The sequence below is a fragment of the Prionailurus viverrinus genome, chromosome E2 (genome assembly GCF_022837055.1).
Source record: "Prionailurus viverrinus isolate Anna chromosome E2, UM_Priviv_1.0, whole genome shotgun sequence".
Classification (NCBI taxonomy): domain Eukaryota; kingdom Metazoa; phylum Chordata; class Mammalia; order Carnivora; family Felidae; genus Prionailurus; species Prionailurus viverrinus.
The window spans coordinates 42,322,294-42,339,786 of record NC_062575.1 but is presented as its reverse complement, the minus strand read 5'-3'; the positions used below and the strand labels follow the sequence as shown (position 1 = coordinate 42,339,786).

Below are 17,493 nucleotides of genomic sequence, written 5' to 3'. Positions count from 1 at the left end.
AGTCAAAGCCAGTCCGACATTGGGACCAAAGCCACATATATATTTTAGACATAAATCTCTATAAAATCCATGTATTGCACTCAAGAGACCGAAGCTATCAAACGTTTACCATCTCTTAATACACAAGCGGTGCTAAACTGTACTGGTTAGTAAACATTAGTCATGAGCAAGTGCCAATATGGCTACTAAAACCCTAAGTGATGGAGACGATACCGCCGATGCCTTCAGAATATGTCACACAAGATTTGCGACGTCTATTTACATGTGAATAATCACACTGCTGCTTTTTGGTTACAAAGTAGGGAAATGCAGTACTACAGGGCACAGGAATGCCGCTCTGGGTAACAAAGTTTATTTCCGGTGGGAGGCAGGTTCCATTAACAAAGCTTTCGAACACATGACTTTCACGCTGACACTGAGTGCTGGGGCAAAGCAACAGAACGCAGGCAACAGTAGGCACCGAGAGAATGCTAAATGGGACGATGTTCAAGAGAGAAAGAGTCTGGATTTTTAGTCTTCTTTAGGCCTGGGCTCGGGCAGTGTGCTTCGTTGAAATCAAATGTGCACGCAGCTAGTAGGACTCCGTCGTTTACGGTATAACTTTTCAATGATTAACAAGGAAAGAATACTTTCATGTGTCAGCAGTAACAGAAAATCTGAATGGTACCAAAATGGAAGACACGCTAAAGGTAAAATTGGCCTAGACTACGAAGCTTCCTTTCCACTGCTGCCAGTGGCCTGGGGAGCATCCTCCAGCTCTGACTTCCCCTCCTTACAAGTATTTTCCCTTCTTCCGGAGTTTGTGGTTAGAGAGAATATTTCTTGAATGGGGAGAAATTACTTCCAAATATAGAGCTTTAAAGAAAAACTCGGAAATGAATGTATCTTCACAGTTAGATTTCAGAAAAAAAGAAAACACCAAATGAGGTCTATGGTGACGCTTAAAAGGCACTTTAAATTTTAAAGGTTAAAAAAAAAATCCTCTTACTTAATCCAGTTCATCAGCTCCACTGTATCTGGATCATAGAATTCTCTCAACTCGGAGAGTTCATCCATCATTCCTGGCCAGAACTGAAATTAAAAACAAAACAAAACAAAAACAAAATCCACCCCCACACCCACAACTGTCACTAAGATTAAAACGAAAGGGGACAAACGGCATATAGCCTGTGAACTAAATAAACACGCAACCGCAGCATCTGAACGACTTCACCGCGGCAGTGGACCCTCCTAGCAGAAGCCAGCCAAAGTCCGAAAAAGGTTCCCCGAGTTATTCTGAGCCAAAGCTAATCAGGGCTAGAGGGGTTGTCAACTTTTTACAATGAGCTTTTAGTTTACTCTAATAAAAAACCTGTTGTATGTGGTGTTAGTATCTAGTGAAACATTCATTTGGATAGGACAGGAAATGGCAACCGCGAGAAGGTTCCCGGTACGCTAGAAAAATAGATCTTCCATCATGCAATCTACCCTTCGATGCGGAATGTGCCCTTAAAAGACAGCGCCACGTTAGAGCTGCATAAACGCTCTAGGACAGAATCTCCTCTCATCCCCACAGTTACCCAGGGAGGAAGTGGACGCAAGAGGGCACCATCCCTACTGCTGTTCACGGTTCATTTTGTTGGTGTGGAGACGCTGGCTGGAGAGGTAGCCTGACTTGCCCAGCTCACGGACTGGCAGAGCTATGGCCTGAAACCTGACTCCAAATCCAAATCCAGGATAGCCTGGCATATTTTAATATAATTACAGGTACAATGGGAGAGAAGAATATTTGAAAGTAGGACTCTCCAGGAAATCAGGAACATTTTATGCCACTGGTGCCTCCTACTCAACTCAAGGTAGTGAAGGGGAAGCAGAGTGCGAACATCACACTCTGAGCTTACTGCTTTTCTACCACAATTCCCTATTTAATCCAACAATTAATTAAATGTTCACTGCTGTATCGAATGATAATCGGCTAAGAAGCCTCGATAATCTACATACGTCCTAAGGTGAACAGCAGAACTCCCATGTTGGAAGAAGGCCAATGACAAAGTGCCCGTGCTTCATTAATTTTGAAAATATAGGAATTTTATTTAGGAACCACTAACTAGAACCCGAGTGAAACCTGACTGCTTGGAGGCTGTGTTTCCAGCCCTGTCACTTGCTTTTCTTATCATCTCATCTTTGGCCATTTTTACTGCTCATTCTCATCTAGTGTTGTGGGTGGGTGAACCTGGAAAACTGTTGGTGAGGGAAAACCAAGACAGCGCTACTGTCTCAAAGTTTTAGAAGAGATGTAATCATAGTGATTCAATGATACCTTTGTAATATTTCAATTATCCCTATTAATTTGGATAATCAATAGAATACCAACTTTTTAATGATAGGTCCAAATTATGTGGGTATAAAACATATTTTAAAATCTATCAATTCAATGGATAGTAGATATTTTTCTAGCTTGAAAGTTGCTGTTGTTAATTCTGAAAATGTTAAAATCTAGTAACACTGTCTTGTGGCAGACTTCTTAAACAGTGTGAAAGTGTCGAATTAACTAAATGCTGTTTCTAAATGACTAGCAATACTGTGAGAATGCAGCGATGCAAATAAATTAATCAATGTGAGCGTAATAACTCCTGATTTTAGAGTGAAGTGCATGCTTTTCCCTTTTAAATAGGATTGTCCTAAAGAGACATATAGCAAAATTGCTACTATGGACAAGAAAGTCTGAAATCCTCATTACAATTGTTCTGTGAAACTCAAATGAGGCTTTGAAGTAGAGGAGTTCATTTTACTTATCAGTAAATCTGTTCAATAGTTGGAAAACAGATTCAGTTTCGGGGTAATTCTTAATATACGTAACACCTTTATTTTCTTTGTGATTTTAAATGTGGAGAGGTTGGAATATCTCAACGGTTTTGTACCATGGAAGCTGGACGCATGAAGATTTCTCCTGAAGTCCGATACTGAGAAGGGCTACGCTGATTCTAGGCAAGTCTTCGGAAGGATTCTTCCGAGTTACTAACTCTCTCACTCAAAGAATATCAACATAGACTTCCTGGAAATGATGGCTTTTTTGGTGCTTTCACTGGTTTTTCTATAGTAATGGTTTTCAAGAGAGGTGGGGAGAGGGATTTTGCCCCACCCCCAGAGGGATGTTTTGCGATGTCTGGAGGTTTTTGATTGTCCCAACAGAAGAGAAGTGCTATTGGCATCTAGGGGGTCGAAATTAGGGATGTTGCTAAACATCCTACAACACACAGGACAGCCCCCTATGACAAGGAATTACCTAGCCAAAACGTCAATAGTGCAGGGAAGCCCTGTTCTGTGCGTAAGTGCCACCTGGAGGGCCGGGGAAACACATTTCTGGACTCCACTCCAGAGGTTCTGATTCGGTAGGTCTGGTCTGGAGTGGGACCCAAACATCTGTATTTCTAACAAGTTCCCAGGTGATGCTGATGTTGCTTGTCTGGGGACCACACTTTGAGACCCAATGCCATATAGCGTAGTTTATTTCTTCTAGAATGCCCTTCCTCAGTTTTGCCAAGAACAAGAGACTGAAGTCCTCAAATAGCTGTAAAAAATGAACACAATTCCAGATACACAGCTGAAACATGGAAGAACTCAGCCTACACACAGACAGGCTGTGGAAAAAAGACTGCTACCGTGTGCATACATCTTTAGCGTGAGACCAGAAACGTGCTGAGCTCTGTCTTCTCTGGGAGGAGGGGGTTTATCAGCCAGAACCAACGTGCAGAGGGGAAGTTACCTCATTCCTTATTAAACGTAAATTCTACTTAATCTTCCGTTTTTGCTTTCCAGATGTTTTAAAGAAGTTTCATTTATTTACATCAGAGCAAGAAAATTCCCAGGGGCAGGGTGGTAGAAATAACCTATTTCTAGGTTTTCTAGTATCTGAGTTAGCACAGTGCTCTGCCTATGACAATAAATGTCTTGATGGATAGGAACATGATAGAGCATGATTTTTTGAAATATTTACAGCAGAATCATCCAAGAGTATGATTATCACATATTATTTTTAGCCTAAAGCCTCTGGCTTTGAGTAAAATCTTACATGAAAGGATAGCCAAACCCAAGGCTGAGCTGCAATCGCTAATCCTCCCCGGGGCTGAGCCCCCTCCTCCCTGAGACTCCCTCCCAAATGAGGGGCGATACACAGTAGAGGATGAGATCTACTGTTCGTTCTGACATAAAACCAAATTTGAAGGAAAAAATCTAAACTTAAGAATATGTGTAAGACTGTTTAAAAAGAGAGGGTAAAAGCTCAGTTGGATGGCGTAGTCTGGGCTCCCTGCCCGGGTACTGATTCAAGCCTCTAAATCTCAAAGATGTGTCAAGAGTCACCAAATCGTCCGTCTGACTGGCGACTCCCTGCCTCTTACGAAGGATTCTCAGAACTGAAGCACAGTTAAAGCTATTTCAGGAGTTAGTCAACTGAGAATATGAGGAATTTCCTTATTTCCTATTGAAACTGAAGGACAGATAACGAGGCTAGCCTGGGACTGTACTTACTTACATATGCCCAGCCTCTTACAAAGTGATTTTACGCATCTAATAAAATATGTAGGTTAAAGTAAGATGCGTTTTAGGATCTCTTACTCTCTCTAAAGCAGGTAACAGGGAATTATTTTTCTACTTAATTTACCTCAACATAGGTCTGAAAACATCTTTCGGAATTTGCATCAGCGGAATAGTAAGTCAAAACCAAAGTTAGTCAGAAAAATTAACCTGTAGTTATTTTTGCTACAATGTTTTTACTTGTTAAATACTATTTGGGAAATAGATGGGTTTTCCTATCAATGCCAGGTAGCTTCATAAGAAGCCAAGGAGAGGTCTGTAACCACAAACCATTCTATTTGCCAGTAACATACAGAGTACAGAGTCAAAGCAATTAGTCTGCTAAACTGATTAATGGCAACAATGAGGAAAATCAGTCTTACCTTATAGCACAGATACAGCAGTATTAATATCGGTACTGAATATCGCATTATACATATCTATATAAGAAAGACATTATTTAGATCACAGGTATTTTGAACACTTTGGCCTTACAGTTTTGTTTTGTAAACACAGGACCCATTCTTTTTAAAGCAACAAAAATGTGATTTCACGGAGCATGAGTCTCCAATATGCCAGACAACTGGGTCAACGTAAGGGTCCCAATCACTCATGAGATACTTGTAGCTTCTACTCTATTGCCACCTTGTGAGTTCACACGGGAGAACAATTCAAAACTGCAGCTATAGGCTATTAACCATAACCATATGCTTATTCATATTTGTGTTTTCCTATCCCCCGTTATTAATATTTGTTTTAAGGATAATTTATTATAATAATAGTGATAACTGGATAATGGAGTTCTTGAGGATTTGTAATTTTTCCTTGTGTGCTTTACAGTATTTCCAAATTCAGTATAATAAGCAAATGTAGCCAACGGTTTGGGAAAACATAAATAATTTAAAAAATAAAATTAAGAATAAAATTATTTTAGAAATAACTCCTTAGAAAATCCTAAGGTCTACGGCCACACCAGCCTGAATGCGCCCGATCTCGTCTGATCTTGGAAGCTAAGCAGGGTTGGGCCTGGTTAGTACTTAGACGGGAGAAAACCATAAGGTGCCAGTTATCTATTTTCTGCCTCAAATTTTAGTATCTGTTTCATTGGGCCGATGTAGGGGCAACTACTGAAAACAACAATAACTGGTAGGAAAGAAATCCTGAAAGTCATCGAACTAAAAGGGATAATAGCACTGACCCTCTTTGGGTTATAAAGATGGATCAACTTCAGGAGTAACTCCCATATTTCAGGGCTGCATAAGCCAAACGATGCAAACACGCACATGTGTGACGTCCAGAGGTACTTCATTCTGTAGGAAAAGAAACAGGCAAAGGTCAGCAAGTGCCAGCCAGCCGTGGAGAGACCCGCGGTGTGAGACAGTTGTACCGTCTGGGACAGGAAAATCTAACTAAGGCTGTGCAGGAACCGTCTGCCCAAGGATCAGTTACGAGTTTCACTGCCTTTTGAGAACCATCATACAGGTAAAAATAGACGAATCTGGGTAATTAGGAAAAAAGTGGTTATTAATAATATTTTGTACTGGAAAAGGTAGCAAACAAGAAAAATTTTATGGCAACCATAATTATCAATGAAGATGCCCGTCAGTTTCCAAGTTACATTGCTAAAATATGTCAGGTAAAGAATGGTCAAATAAAAACATTAATCAAGCAAACAGATAAGACAAAATATACCTCATCGTACTCAATGCCAAGAATCCAAACAGAATGGTATGTATTAAGTTGTAGGCAGTTTCTGGTTTCAGCATGATCGTGCACTTTCCCATTTGACCCATGGATTGTTGATTTGCAGAATCACTGAATAAAACAGCACACATACAAAATTGAAACTGGATACATAACTGTAAGTTAGGTAAATCTTTACACCTTCATATATATACAAATGTATTTAGAAACTTATCCCTTCATATATTTAGAAATGTATTATTGCTCTAAGACAAAATGAGTCAGCATTAATCAATTTTGAATTTGTGAAGCTAAAAGTGCTAAAATGCATCACTAACTAAAATTTAACAAATTTCATTGTAAGTAAAAATTTAGAGTACTTCAACCCTTTATAAGAAAATAGAAATAATAGTCTTCTGGAGTCAAAAAGATAAAGATATCTTTAAAGATATTTCAGGAGTTGCTAGTATTTTGTAAGTTTTCATAAATAAGAAAAAATAAAAATGTGTCCATAAACTTGGAATTCAGTTCCTTTATGAACAAATGATCACATTTTAACCTATCAATACCTCATTACAGATGTCTGATGTGATTTTTTTTAAATCAAATATGGCTATGTTAAAGTAATTACACTCATAATATTAACAATAATTCCTTATCACGCAACACCCACTTTGTATTCTATTTCTCATGTACTGCCATTGCTTTTTTCAGGTGGTTTCTTTGAATTAGGACCCTAAGCTTTCACACTGCATTTCATCAACGTCTCTTTAAGTTGTCGCTCAGTCAAAACAAGTATCCTCTGCTTTGAGGCTGTTTATTGGCTGAAAGAAATGTCATTTGTCCTGTAACTACCTCCACCTTCTGGAATTGGCTGATTTTCTCCTTGTGGTGGTGTTTAATACGTTTCTCTATGCCCACCCTGCTTATAAACTTATAATTAGATCTAGAGGTTAATTATTAGAGTCAGGTTCATTTATTTTGGCAAGAATACTCCATGGGGGACCTCCTGTACTCTAAACTGGGTCACACCGGGGAGGCACATACTGTCATCTCTGGTGGTCCCCACTTTAGAGATGCTGAGATGGACGAGTGGGTTCGGATGTCGTCCAGTGTGTTGTCAAGGGCATAAGGAAACAACAGGAAGTGCCATCAGTTTCAGATAAAAGCAATGCCTTGTAAAGGCCCCACTTAGCCTTCATGAAATCCAACACACCTGGATACGTAGGAGGCTTCCATGTAACTAGAAAACTATTCTTCCCTAGAAATCCTTTCAACCACCCTAGATACATATGAAAATTAAACTGGTATTCTAAGGTAATTTTCACCACTGGTAGTAATCTTTACTTAGGTGTCATATATTACAACCCAAACCCTGGCTTCTATGTTGCTACTAAAAGGTTGCTCCAGACAAGAACATATGTTCTCATTTTCCCCTGATACCTGAGAGAATTCTGCAACACCTCTCCCCATCTCCCTGGCCAAGCTGGAAAGCTCATATTAATCCCATGAATATAGAGCCCATGAGTTAATTCCTTTTCAGTCGTAGCCTTTACACCAACACAGATGTGTTGCGTGAACAGAATAGTATCATCCTTCCTAGTATTAAGATGGTGGAAATATTTTAAATACTTGGCATTGATAAAATATCCTTCAAATTACTTAGAAGTTCATCTTAAGATACCATTATTCTTAAATTACTTTAATTAATGTAGTACTTTTCCTCTAATAAGGTTCTAATCCCCCTACGTGGTAGATGAGGATGTTCTAAAACCTCACCCACAATCATACACCAAGTCAGCCTGCAGAGACGGCTCCTAGATTCACACTGAGCATGGCAGACATTTTCACAAAATACTGCAGGCCAACTCAACTTCCTGCTTTGCATGCAGTCTAGAGTCCTGCCGACACTTGGCGTGTCTGGAATAATATTAAATTACACTGTCTAGAATAATTTCCATCTATTTTCACAGGGCTGGATTTTATCTTGGGCTAGAGATCAGGCTAAGAACACTTCTGAAAGATACTAAAATAGTTTATAGTCAATGAAGTATTTTCATGGTTCAATGTTGCTTCACTCTCTTAATAATCATAAAACATCTCAACTGATCTGGACTCATTTTAATGCCCTTCTCCAGCACAGCTCTCCGGTGGCTGCGAATCACAGCCCACCAGCACCTTAATTGGCAAGATAACTATGGAGAAAAAGGGCTTCCTTCTGAGCTTCATTAAGTTTTCACAAATGACAGCAGCTTCAATTTCTTACACTTAATTTTCTTTCAATTTAACACGGACAGTAAATGCAGAAGCCCTCCATCAGCCTTGTAGGTAGGTATTCCACACGTTTTTAAAAAGTCTTTATACTCCCTGGCTCTTTCTTTTAGCAGATTAGTAGACATGGTAAGTTTTTAGAAACAGCCAATTATTGCTGAAGACTTTGGTGGACTCCAACTTTACAAGCCCTTTAACAACATGCAACAAAACAACAGTTAACTCTTGATACTTCATGAGAAATAAAAAAGGCAGCTAGACAAAGAAAGGCAGAAAAACAACAGGAAAACTAACAATGAGAACCAAAGAGAGACTATGAGTCACTAATAGTAATACGAGCTAATGACATATAAAATGTACAGAATGTTCCAGGCGTGAGGCACCATTCTAAGCCCTGTATGTCATTTTAACTTATTTACTTCCCACAAACCCTGTAGAGTAAGTCCTCTGAGTATCCTGTGTCTATAGAAAGAGGCATATGGGAAGGGCTCAAAGGGGACAGCCTGTTCGGTGTTGCCTGCTTTTTGCTATCTCTTAGCTGGTCCATCGTTAATGACCGAGTGGAGTCCAATCTAAACTGGCTACGTCCCCCCTTTCAGCTGCACAATACCGCATCTGCGTCTGATAGATTGATTTTCAACTGAGCACTTTTTCGGCAACAGAGAGCAAGTTCGTTAAAGCACAGCATAGGCTTCCAAAACACGCCATACCTGAGATTATGGAAGGCGACTGCTAACGCTGCCATCACTGTGATGGACAGAACAAATATGTAAGCGTAAAAAAGTAGAGTATCTGAGAGCCTTCCAAATGTATTAAAAGGTAAGAGGCCAAATGCTTCTTCACACAGATACAGATTTGCATCAAAATCTCTAGGGAACAAATGAAAAGGCAAAATATTAAATTCAAAACAAGATAAGTAAACCACACATTTTTCCTCAAAATGAGCCTGGAATTAATAGTTCAAGGCACTATGAAGTTTGAAAGTCCCTACTGATTTAATATAAAAAAGTAAACATAAATTTTAAATTCAGCCATACCTTGTTGCTCCAAACCCAAATTTTGCCTTCAGAAATTTAAATATGTGTTCGTCTGACTTCAGATTAAGAATTTTCTATCAGGGAGGGAGAAAATGAAAATTACTATTAGCGCCTTATGCATGATTTCCTGATAATTTCCCAATGAATACATACATCTGGTGTCCAGTTTCACAGGACTGCGTGCGTGCGTGTGTGTGTGTGTGTTTATAGCAAATGTTCTCAATAGTTGTCAGAAATGAGGAATTCTAACACAGTGACTTTTACACTCCTTCATCCCGCCCCCCCCTTTTTATAAGCAGAATCACTTTTTTCAACCTTATAAAGAAGTTCAACATGTAAAATAGGTAAAAGATGAGCTTCTTTGGTCTCAGGGAGGAGATGGCTGAAGCCAGGTGAGTACAATTTTTTTTTTTATCAGAAAACCAATAATTTGATGATCTGAGACCTCAAACAGGTCCTCCCACAGGGCCTCTCTGGCTTTGGGGTCTCTGTCTGGAGACACAATTGATAGAAGACTCATTCACACAATGACAACTGAAGGCTCAGTGGTGGCCCCCAGAGTGAACAAATGCCGGCGCATATCATTAATGATTAGGATTTTAATTCACATCATTTTATTTTTAACATACGCTTTACAAAAATCCATATAACATAAATCGGTCAAGAAATTCTATCAAAGGGAAAATGAAGATAGAAAAGAAAGTAAGACGAATCCAGAAGTGAGGTTAGTACATAAAATACATTTGCTAGAGATGAGCTGCAAATCTGGGCTTACACATTCTACTAGCAAATGCAGAGGGAGATAAAAGCACAGGTCATAAGATTAAAACAAACTAGTTGCTCAAAACAGATCCTAACACTCCTAAGACTGAGACTCAAGAGAAATTTTCCCCATGGGTACGGTAAAAACAGCAGGAGTCTCAAAGACGAATTTTTTCTAATTCCTCTCATTGTATGTAGCTGGCAAGACATCAAGTATGACTCAATAGATGGTACTCTTTGGGAAGTCAAGAATCAATGGTCCAGGCATGCAGTGCTCTGCTGGCTTCACTCAGGCACGGATGACTAAATGTCTAGAGTGGGGAAATGGGTGAACCGCGTATCTTTCAGCCAATCTTTTGGAAACGCTGATTGCTCAGCTCAAGTAAGCTTTTGATAAGTACCGAACTGTGTGAGGTTTAAGAACTAGCGACAAGGACCTGGAGTGGAAGTGTTTAATGTGGCCGGATGAGTGAGAGTCTCTGAGAGTCAACAGACAGGAAGAGGGACTGCCAACGTACATGCGGATGTCCCCTGCCCTGAAACCAGCCTGCCAGGAGGGGCAAAATCGTTTCAATAAATCACTGTGGTTCCAACAGTCAAGCTAGTTTCTCTCTCTTCTTTTCTTTTGTTTTAAGTAATCTTCTATACCTACCGTGGGGCTCGAACTGACGACCCCGAGACCAAGAGTTGCACGCTTCACCAGCTGAGACAGCCAGGCGCCCTGCCTGTTCATCTATCAACTTAACCCAGTGAAAACCATGTCATCTTTTTCTTTGTAGCATAGTGCAAGAAAACGCTCTCTAAAAAGCAGAATTTTTTAAAATTAGAGAGACACTCGTTTAATGCCTTTAAAGTTGAGCTTTTAAAAAGTGTAGTAACTCAAAAAGTGAGTTCAAGTTAGAACATATTTAAAAAATGAGCAGAAATCAATGACTGAGATAGAGAATAACTGTTTCAGAAACAAAGTGAAAACTGAGCTTGTTAAAAGGAGAACTGGTCATTCTTTAGGTAACTTTAATTCATAAATTAAATGTCATTTTATTAACCTACCTTAATAATGTTGTTGAGAAAAAGTGTCAAGCATAAAACTGCAAATAAATGTAATAATAGTTTCCCCAGCCTATTAAGGAAGCTTCCAGTTTTCAGATTTTTCTAGAAATGAAAACAGCTGAGTCTTAATTCTTAAATTACTTCAGAGACATTTAAGATGAGATTACTTAAGGATTTAAAACATGAGATCATGCAACATACTGGGAAAATATGTGGAAAATATCACCTACTTTTCACGAGGTTATATACTGTCTTAATGTTTGTAAATGTCTAATATAAATGTAAATGAATCCCTTAATAAGCTTCATAATGTCAGAAAACTGTCCTAGTCTTTTTTTTTTTAGACCTTTGCAACTAGAGTATGGGGTCTGCCAGAAGGGTACTCAGGATACACTGACTGAACAAATCTTGTGGTCATTTAACCATTAATTCATGTATCACAGACGACACAGCAAATTAAAGACCTACCAGTATAATAAAAGATGAATTGTGCTCTTTATAATAGTCTTCTTATATCTGTCAGATTAACTTTACAGATCATCAAATATAATAATATCTAATAATTTTGAAGAATTAAATAGGCATGATGTTTATTTATAACTAAAGTTAGAAGGATGAATGAGAACTATTGTTTTAGATCATCAACTGAAGCCTTTTTTAAAAAAATCTTTGTGACAGCTTGTCCATGACAGGATATTTTCTTCCTAAAGCAGAAGGTAAAACAGCTTCTTGATATAAAAGTACTTATGAGAAATGTTTCTCATATGCTTATGAAAAAGCAAACAGGCCTTGTGACGTCATGTGAAGAAAAACAAATTAAATCTCATGTAACTTTAAGAGATTTGAATTCTTTAATAAAACCAAAATATCAGGTCAGTGTTTTCAAATGTGACACTCTAGGAATGTCCCCTTATTTCTGAATGTATGTATCTGGATTCTCAAAATTCTCAGAGTTAATCTAAATTCACTTAAAAATCAATACCACGATACGGAATGCTGCGGTAGGGAGCAGTGCTACTGTGTCGCCAATAATAAGGTATCCAGCAACTCGAGAGACACTGGGATGAACATATGTCCCCAAGCAACAGGTTCTTCTTACTCTTGAATTCACACACACCAGAAGTAAAAAAGTTTTTCTTCTTCGTTTCAGGTTTAAATCAATGGCATGCATTCAAATAAGCATCTCTGGCTAATCCCTGAACTGAGATTCCAATTCTCTAAGACAAAAGTAAATGTCAAAACAAGGGGTGGCACATCAGAAAGCGTGAAAACAGAGACGCTACACCGTGCACATAAAAACAAACAAACAAACAAACAAACAAAACCAAAACCCAAAACAAAACAAAAAACCCCTAAATAATGGGTCCGGTGCTTTTCAGTGGGAATCTGGTCATACATTTTCCTTTGTGTGCTGTATAAAAATAAGGCCCAAGCAACCACACAATTTTAAAAAAAGTTTGCTTAAAGGACAAAAATAATGTCCTACCTGAAGTTTTCTTGCAATTAATACTGAAAGATTAAAACTGATCAGCAATGATCCAAGAATCATAGAATTAAAAAACTGAAGAATGCACACCAAGAGCAAGCCTGTCATTTGTATGCCATACAGCCATGTCGCCTGCAACAAGCAAAGATTAGGTGGTTAAAGACTTTATCAGAAGCCTACCGCATGCTGGCACGTGGGCGACTAGCCGGATGGATACATTCAAGTTACAAATAAAGCAGAAAGCACACCTAGCTTCAAGCAATTCCATCTAAAATCCAAAATCATACACATACTGCTTATTTACCTTTTAATATACTGCATTTTAAACCTTGTAACATTAGTTAAAGAGGAAACAAACAGATAATATGAAGTAGAGGAAGCAGACAATGGCATAAACATATTCTGGAAATGGGCAAATGCAGTCCGCAATTTCCTTCTAAATTCTCTTACAGTTACTATGTACAGAATCTTCTGGTGTTCTGTTATTTCTGAATTTTCCACACTCCAGACTATCCTATTGCTTCCTTTTCTCTGTGTGTGCACCTGATTCCATCAGGCTGAAAAGCCCTCCTGGAGCAAGGCCTTCGACTTTCCACTTCGGGGGGTCTCTAGAAGGTGGCACAGTGCAGCAGTCAAGAACACGACCGGGGTTGGGACGCCTGGGTGGCTCAGTGAGTTAAGCGTCTGACTTGCACTCAGGTTGTGATTTCGCAGTCGGCAGGTTCGAGCCCCACGTCGGGCTCTGTCCTGACAGCTCAGAGCCTGGAGCCTGCTTTGGATTCTGGGTCTCTCCCTCTCGCTCATGCTCTGTCTCTCTCTCAAAAATAAATAAACATTAAAAAAAAAACAAAACAAAACCCACAACTGGGGTCAACAGCACCTGTGCCAGCTTGCGGATTCTGACATAAACCAGCTGTGTGACCTTCATGTTCTGGAACTGGTTCATGTGTAGAAGAGGGATGTTTACACCTTCCTCAGAGTTGCCGTGAGGCCTGGCGGAAGGACCGGATGTGGCTGTTTTAAAATGCCTAGCACATAATGAGCACTCGCTAACGACAGCTCTCGGTGTATAAGAATTGTTGACAGGTGGATACTGAAAGAAGCAAAACTCCACCAACTTGAACGCAGAAAATATGCCACAAAGAAAAACTGACAGCCTCTGATAACGAGTTGATACTTTCTCTCCTCTTTGAGATTGGACAATTCCATATTCATATCGGCATATGAAAAATCCCACTTTCATTCAGCAGCAAACCAGATTTCCCTCATAGCTTTGTTTTCTTAACTTCAAAGGAAACACACATGTAACAAGCATTTAGAAGGCAACACCTGTAACGGTTCAGTGCTTTTGCTTGGTTGTTCACAGAAATGTGGATTTTAGGATTATAATGGCACAATATTTCATTATAGGAGATTTAGGAAAACATAAAAAAAGAAACAATAATGGATAGAAAAGTGGGCTCTAAAATCAAAATCCAACATCATTACCTACAGAAATAGTATTGATTTCATAGTGGTGGTAGGATATTTCATGTGGCATTTTCCTTATTTCCCATTATATTGTATCATTTTCTCACATCAATGACTGTTCTGTGAAAACTTAATTTTAAATGGTTACATAACATTCTACCATATGCCGTAATTTGTCTGCCAGTGGATCATTTGTTCCCAGCTTTTCATTATTGTTGAAGTTAATGTTATTACGAACATCCTTTTGAAAAAGTCCTCAAATCATTGTATCTGATTACACTCCTCCACCCTTATCTGCGAGGGATCTGTTCCAAGATCCCAGTGGGCTCCTGCCTAGTCACGCCTGAAACCATGAATGCACCGAATGGATACATACATCCTGTACATGATGATAAAGTTTAACTTACAAATTAGGCACAGTAAGAGATTAACAACAGTAACCAATAATAAAATAGACCCATTGTAACAATATACTGTACAAGATTTATGGGAATGTAGTCTCTCTCAAAATATCTTCTTATACTGCACTCACCCTTTTTCTTGTGATATGATAAAATGCCTACGTGATGAGATGAATGAAATAAGGTGAGTGATGCAGGCATGTGACATTGAATCAGGCTACTACTGTCATTCTGGCTATAGGTCAGAGGTGGATTATCTGCTTCTCACCGTGGCTGACCTCACATAACTGAAAACATGGATAAGGTGTGGGGGTGGGGAGGCTTCCGTAGCTCCTTAATTTGTTCATTGTTGTATAGCTAGCACCTAAAACAACACCCACTAGGACAGTGACACTCAATAAATATTGGAGGGACAAATGAATGAAAGCATTTCCTTAGGACAGATTCCTAAAAGTACAATTACTAGATAGCAAAGGAATAGTTATTCTTTTTTAATAGCTTTATTGAGATATAATTCACATGCCATAAAATTCACCTTTTTAAAGGGCACAATTCCTGACTTTTAGTATTAACAGTTGTGCAAACATCACCAAAATCTAATTTTAAGATATCCTCATCATCTCCCCAGTCCCCCCAAATTCCATAGCCATTAGCTGTAACTCCTTTTTTTTTGTAGGTCCTCACTCCTTATTTCCTTCCCATCATTCCTATCCAACACCAATCTACTTTCTGCCTCTAAGGATTGGCATATTTTGACATTCCATACAAGTGGAACCACACAATATTTGTTTTTGTGTGACTGGCTTCGTAGCACAGTGTTTTTTCAAGGTTCCTTCATGTTGTAGCATGTATCAGTGCTTCATTCTAAATTTTGACGGTTGAATAATATTCCGTTGTACCACATTTTGTTTACTCCATTCATCAAGTGATGGGCATTTTGGTAGTTTCCACTTTCTGGCCATTCTGAATCACGCTGCTATGAACATTCATGTACAAATTTTTATGCGGATATAGGTTTTCATTGCTCTTGGGTATGTCACCTAGCAGTGGAATTGCTGATCGCGTGGCAACTCTATGTTTAACATGTGAGCCAGTGCTAAATTGTTTTCCAAAGAGGCTGCACCCTTCTATATATCCCTCCAGCAATGAAAGTTCTAACATCTTCACATCCTTGCCAATGCTTATCATCTGTCTTTGTTGTTGTTTTTAGGTTTTAGCCATGTGAGTGGGGGTGAAAGTGTATCTTATTTTGGTTTTGACTTATTTCCCTAGTGAGTAATGATGCTGAGCATCTTTTCATGTGCTTGCTGGACATTTACGTATCTTCTCGAATTGTCTATCCAATCTTTTGCCCGTATTTATTATTGAAAGAGCTGAAAGAGTTCTTTATATATCCTGGAAGTGCATTATCAGATAGAGGATTTGCAAATATTCTCTCCCATTTTGTGAGCTGTCTTTTCACTTTGATGATTTGTTTTGAAACACAAAAGTTTTTAAGTTTGATGAAGTCCAATTCACCCATGTTCTTCTTTAGTCACTCATGCTTTTGGTGCTGATCCTTGTAAGAAGGCTTGGCCTACTCCAAGGTCATGAAGAATTTTTCCTGTCTTCTCCATGTTTTATAGCTTTAGCTCTTAAAGTAGGTCTTTGCTGTACTTTGAGTTAATTATTGTATATGGGGGGGGGGGTTGGGAGGGAGGGATCTGACTTAATTCTTTCACATGTGGATATCCAGTTATTCCAGCACCATTTGCTGAAAAGATTTTTTCTCCATAATTATCTTGGCTCCCTTGTTGAAAATCAATTGACTGTTTATTTTTGGTGAAGACTTATTTCTGGTCTTTCAATTTTATTCCACTGATTTATGTCTGTCCTCCTACCAGTATCACACTGTCTCAATTACTGTAGCTTGGAAATAAGTTCTGAAATTGGAAAGTGTGTGTCTCCCAACTTTATTTCTCTTTTTCATGGCTGCTTCAACTATTCTGGGTCCCTTGGGTTTTCCCATGAATTTTAAGATTGGCTTGTCAATTTCTGCAAAAAAAAAAAAAAAAAATCACCTGGGATTCTGAGAGAAATCGTGTTGAATCTGTACATCAATTTAGGAGTACTGTCATTTTAAAAATAGTAAGCCTTCCAATCCATAAACATGAGTATCCTTCTAACTTATGTTGGTCTTTAAAACTTTCAATGTTTTGTAGCTTGCAGTATAGAAGAAAGTTTGCAATTCTTTTGTTCAAGTTATATCAAAGTATTTTATTCTTTTTGCTGCTTTTCCTTCTAGGAAGTGTTTGTATTTTTTGCTCTCTTTCCTACTGGAGTGCAAATATTTTTCTCATTATCCTCTTTAAGGATAACAAATCACTCACGAATACATTTTAAAAAAATAAAACAATTTTTTGTTTGCCTTTTTGAGTTATGGTGTTTTGTGGTGTTGCCAGTTTTTGGGTCAAATAGGCATACTTCTAGAAAAAAGAACAGTTTGTGTTACAACAAGGTTGTATGGTTTTATAAATGTAATGATATTCAAGGTTCGTAAGAAACATTGCTAGTGAGCCGCCGGAACGTAACATTGAGTAGTATTGCATATTAGAAAGTCCTAAATTATCAGTGGTAGATCTGATGTTTGTTCTCAGATTTTATTAGTCCAGTAGAGTTTAGAAACGAGGTAGCAGTAATATATTCTTTCTATGTAGAGTAACTGGAATTTTCTTCAGTGGGTCTTGCTCCTGCTCTCTATAATCATTTAAAAAAAATTTTTTTTTAATGTTTATTTTTG

At 38.5% G+C, this 17,493-nt stretch overlaps 1 protein-coding gene across 5 annotated transcripts in view; it reads right to left on the bottom strand.

Moving 5' to 3' along the window:
- DPY19L3 (dpy-19 like C-mannosyltransferase 3) overlaps positions 1-17,493 on the bottom strand; it is a 78,020-nt gene that overhangs the window by 15,761 nt on the left and 44,766 nt on the right. For 2 of the 5 annotated variants that reach the window (XM_047834411.1, XM_047834415.1), the window contains exons 9-16: positions 12,844-12,975; positions 11,358-11,459; positions 9,546-9,619; positions 9,219-9,377; positions 6,247-6,369; positions 5,753-5,864; positions 4,938-4,994; positions 989-1,071 (exon numbers count right to left, since the gene is read on the bottom strand). In XM_047834411.1, coding sequence (XP_047690367.1) covers positions 989-1,071; positions 4,938-4,994; positions 5,753-5,864; positions 6,247-6,369; positions 9,219-9,377; positions 9,546-9,619; positions 11,358-11,459; positions 12,844-12,975 — 842 coding nt within the window. The remainder of the gene's footprint in view (positions 1-988; positions 1,072-4,937; positions 4,995-5,752; positions 5,865-6,246; positions 6,370-9,218; positions 9,378-9,545; positions 9,620-11,357; positions 11,460-12,843; positions 12,976-17,493) is intronic. The other 3 variants (XM_047834412.1, XM_047834413.1, XM_047834414.1) reach the window with 3 other exon arrangements.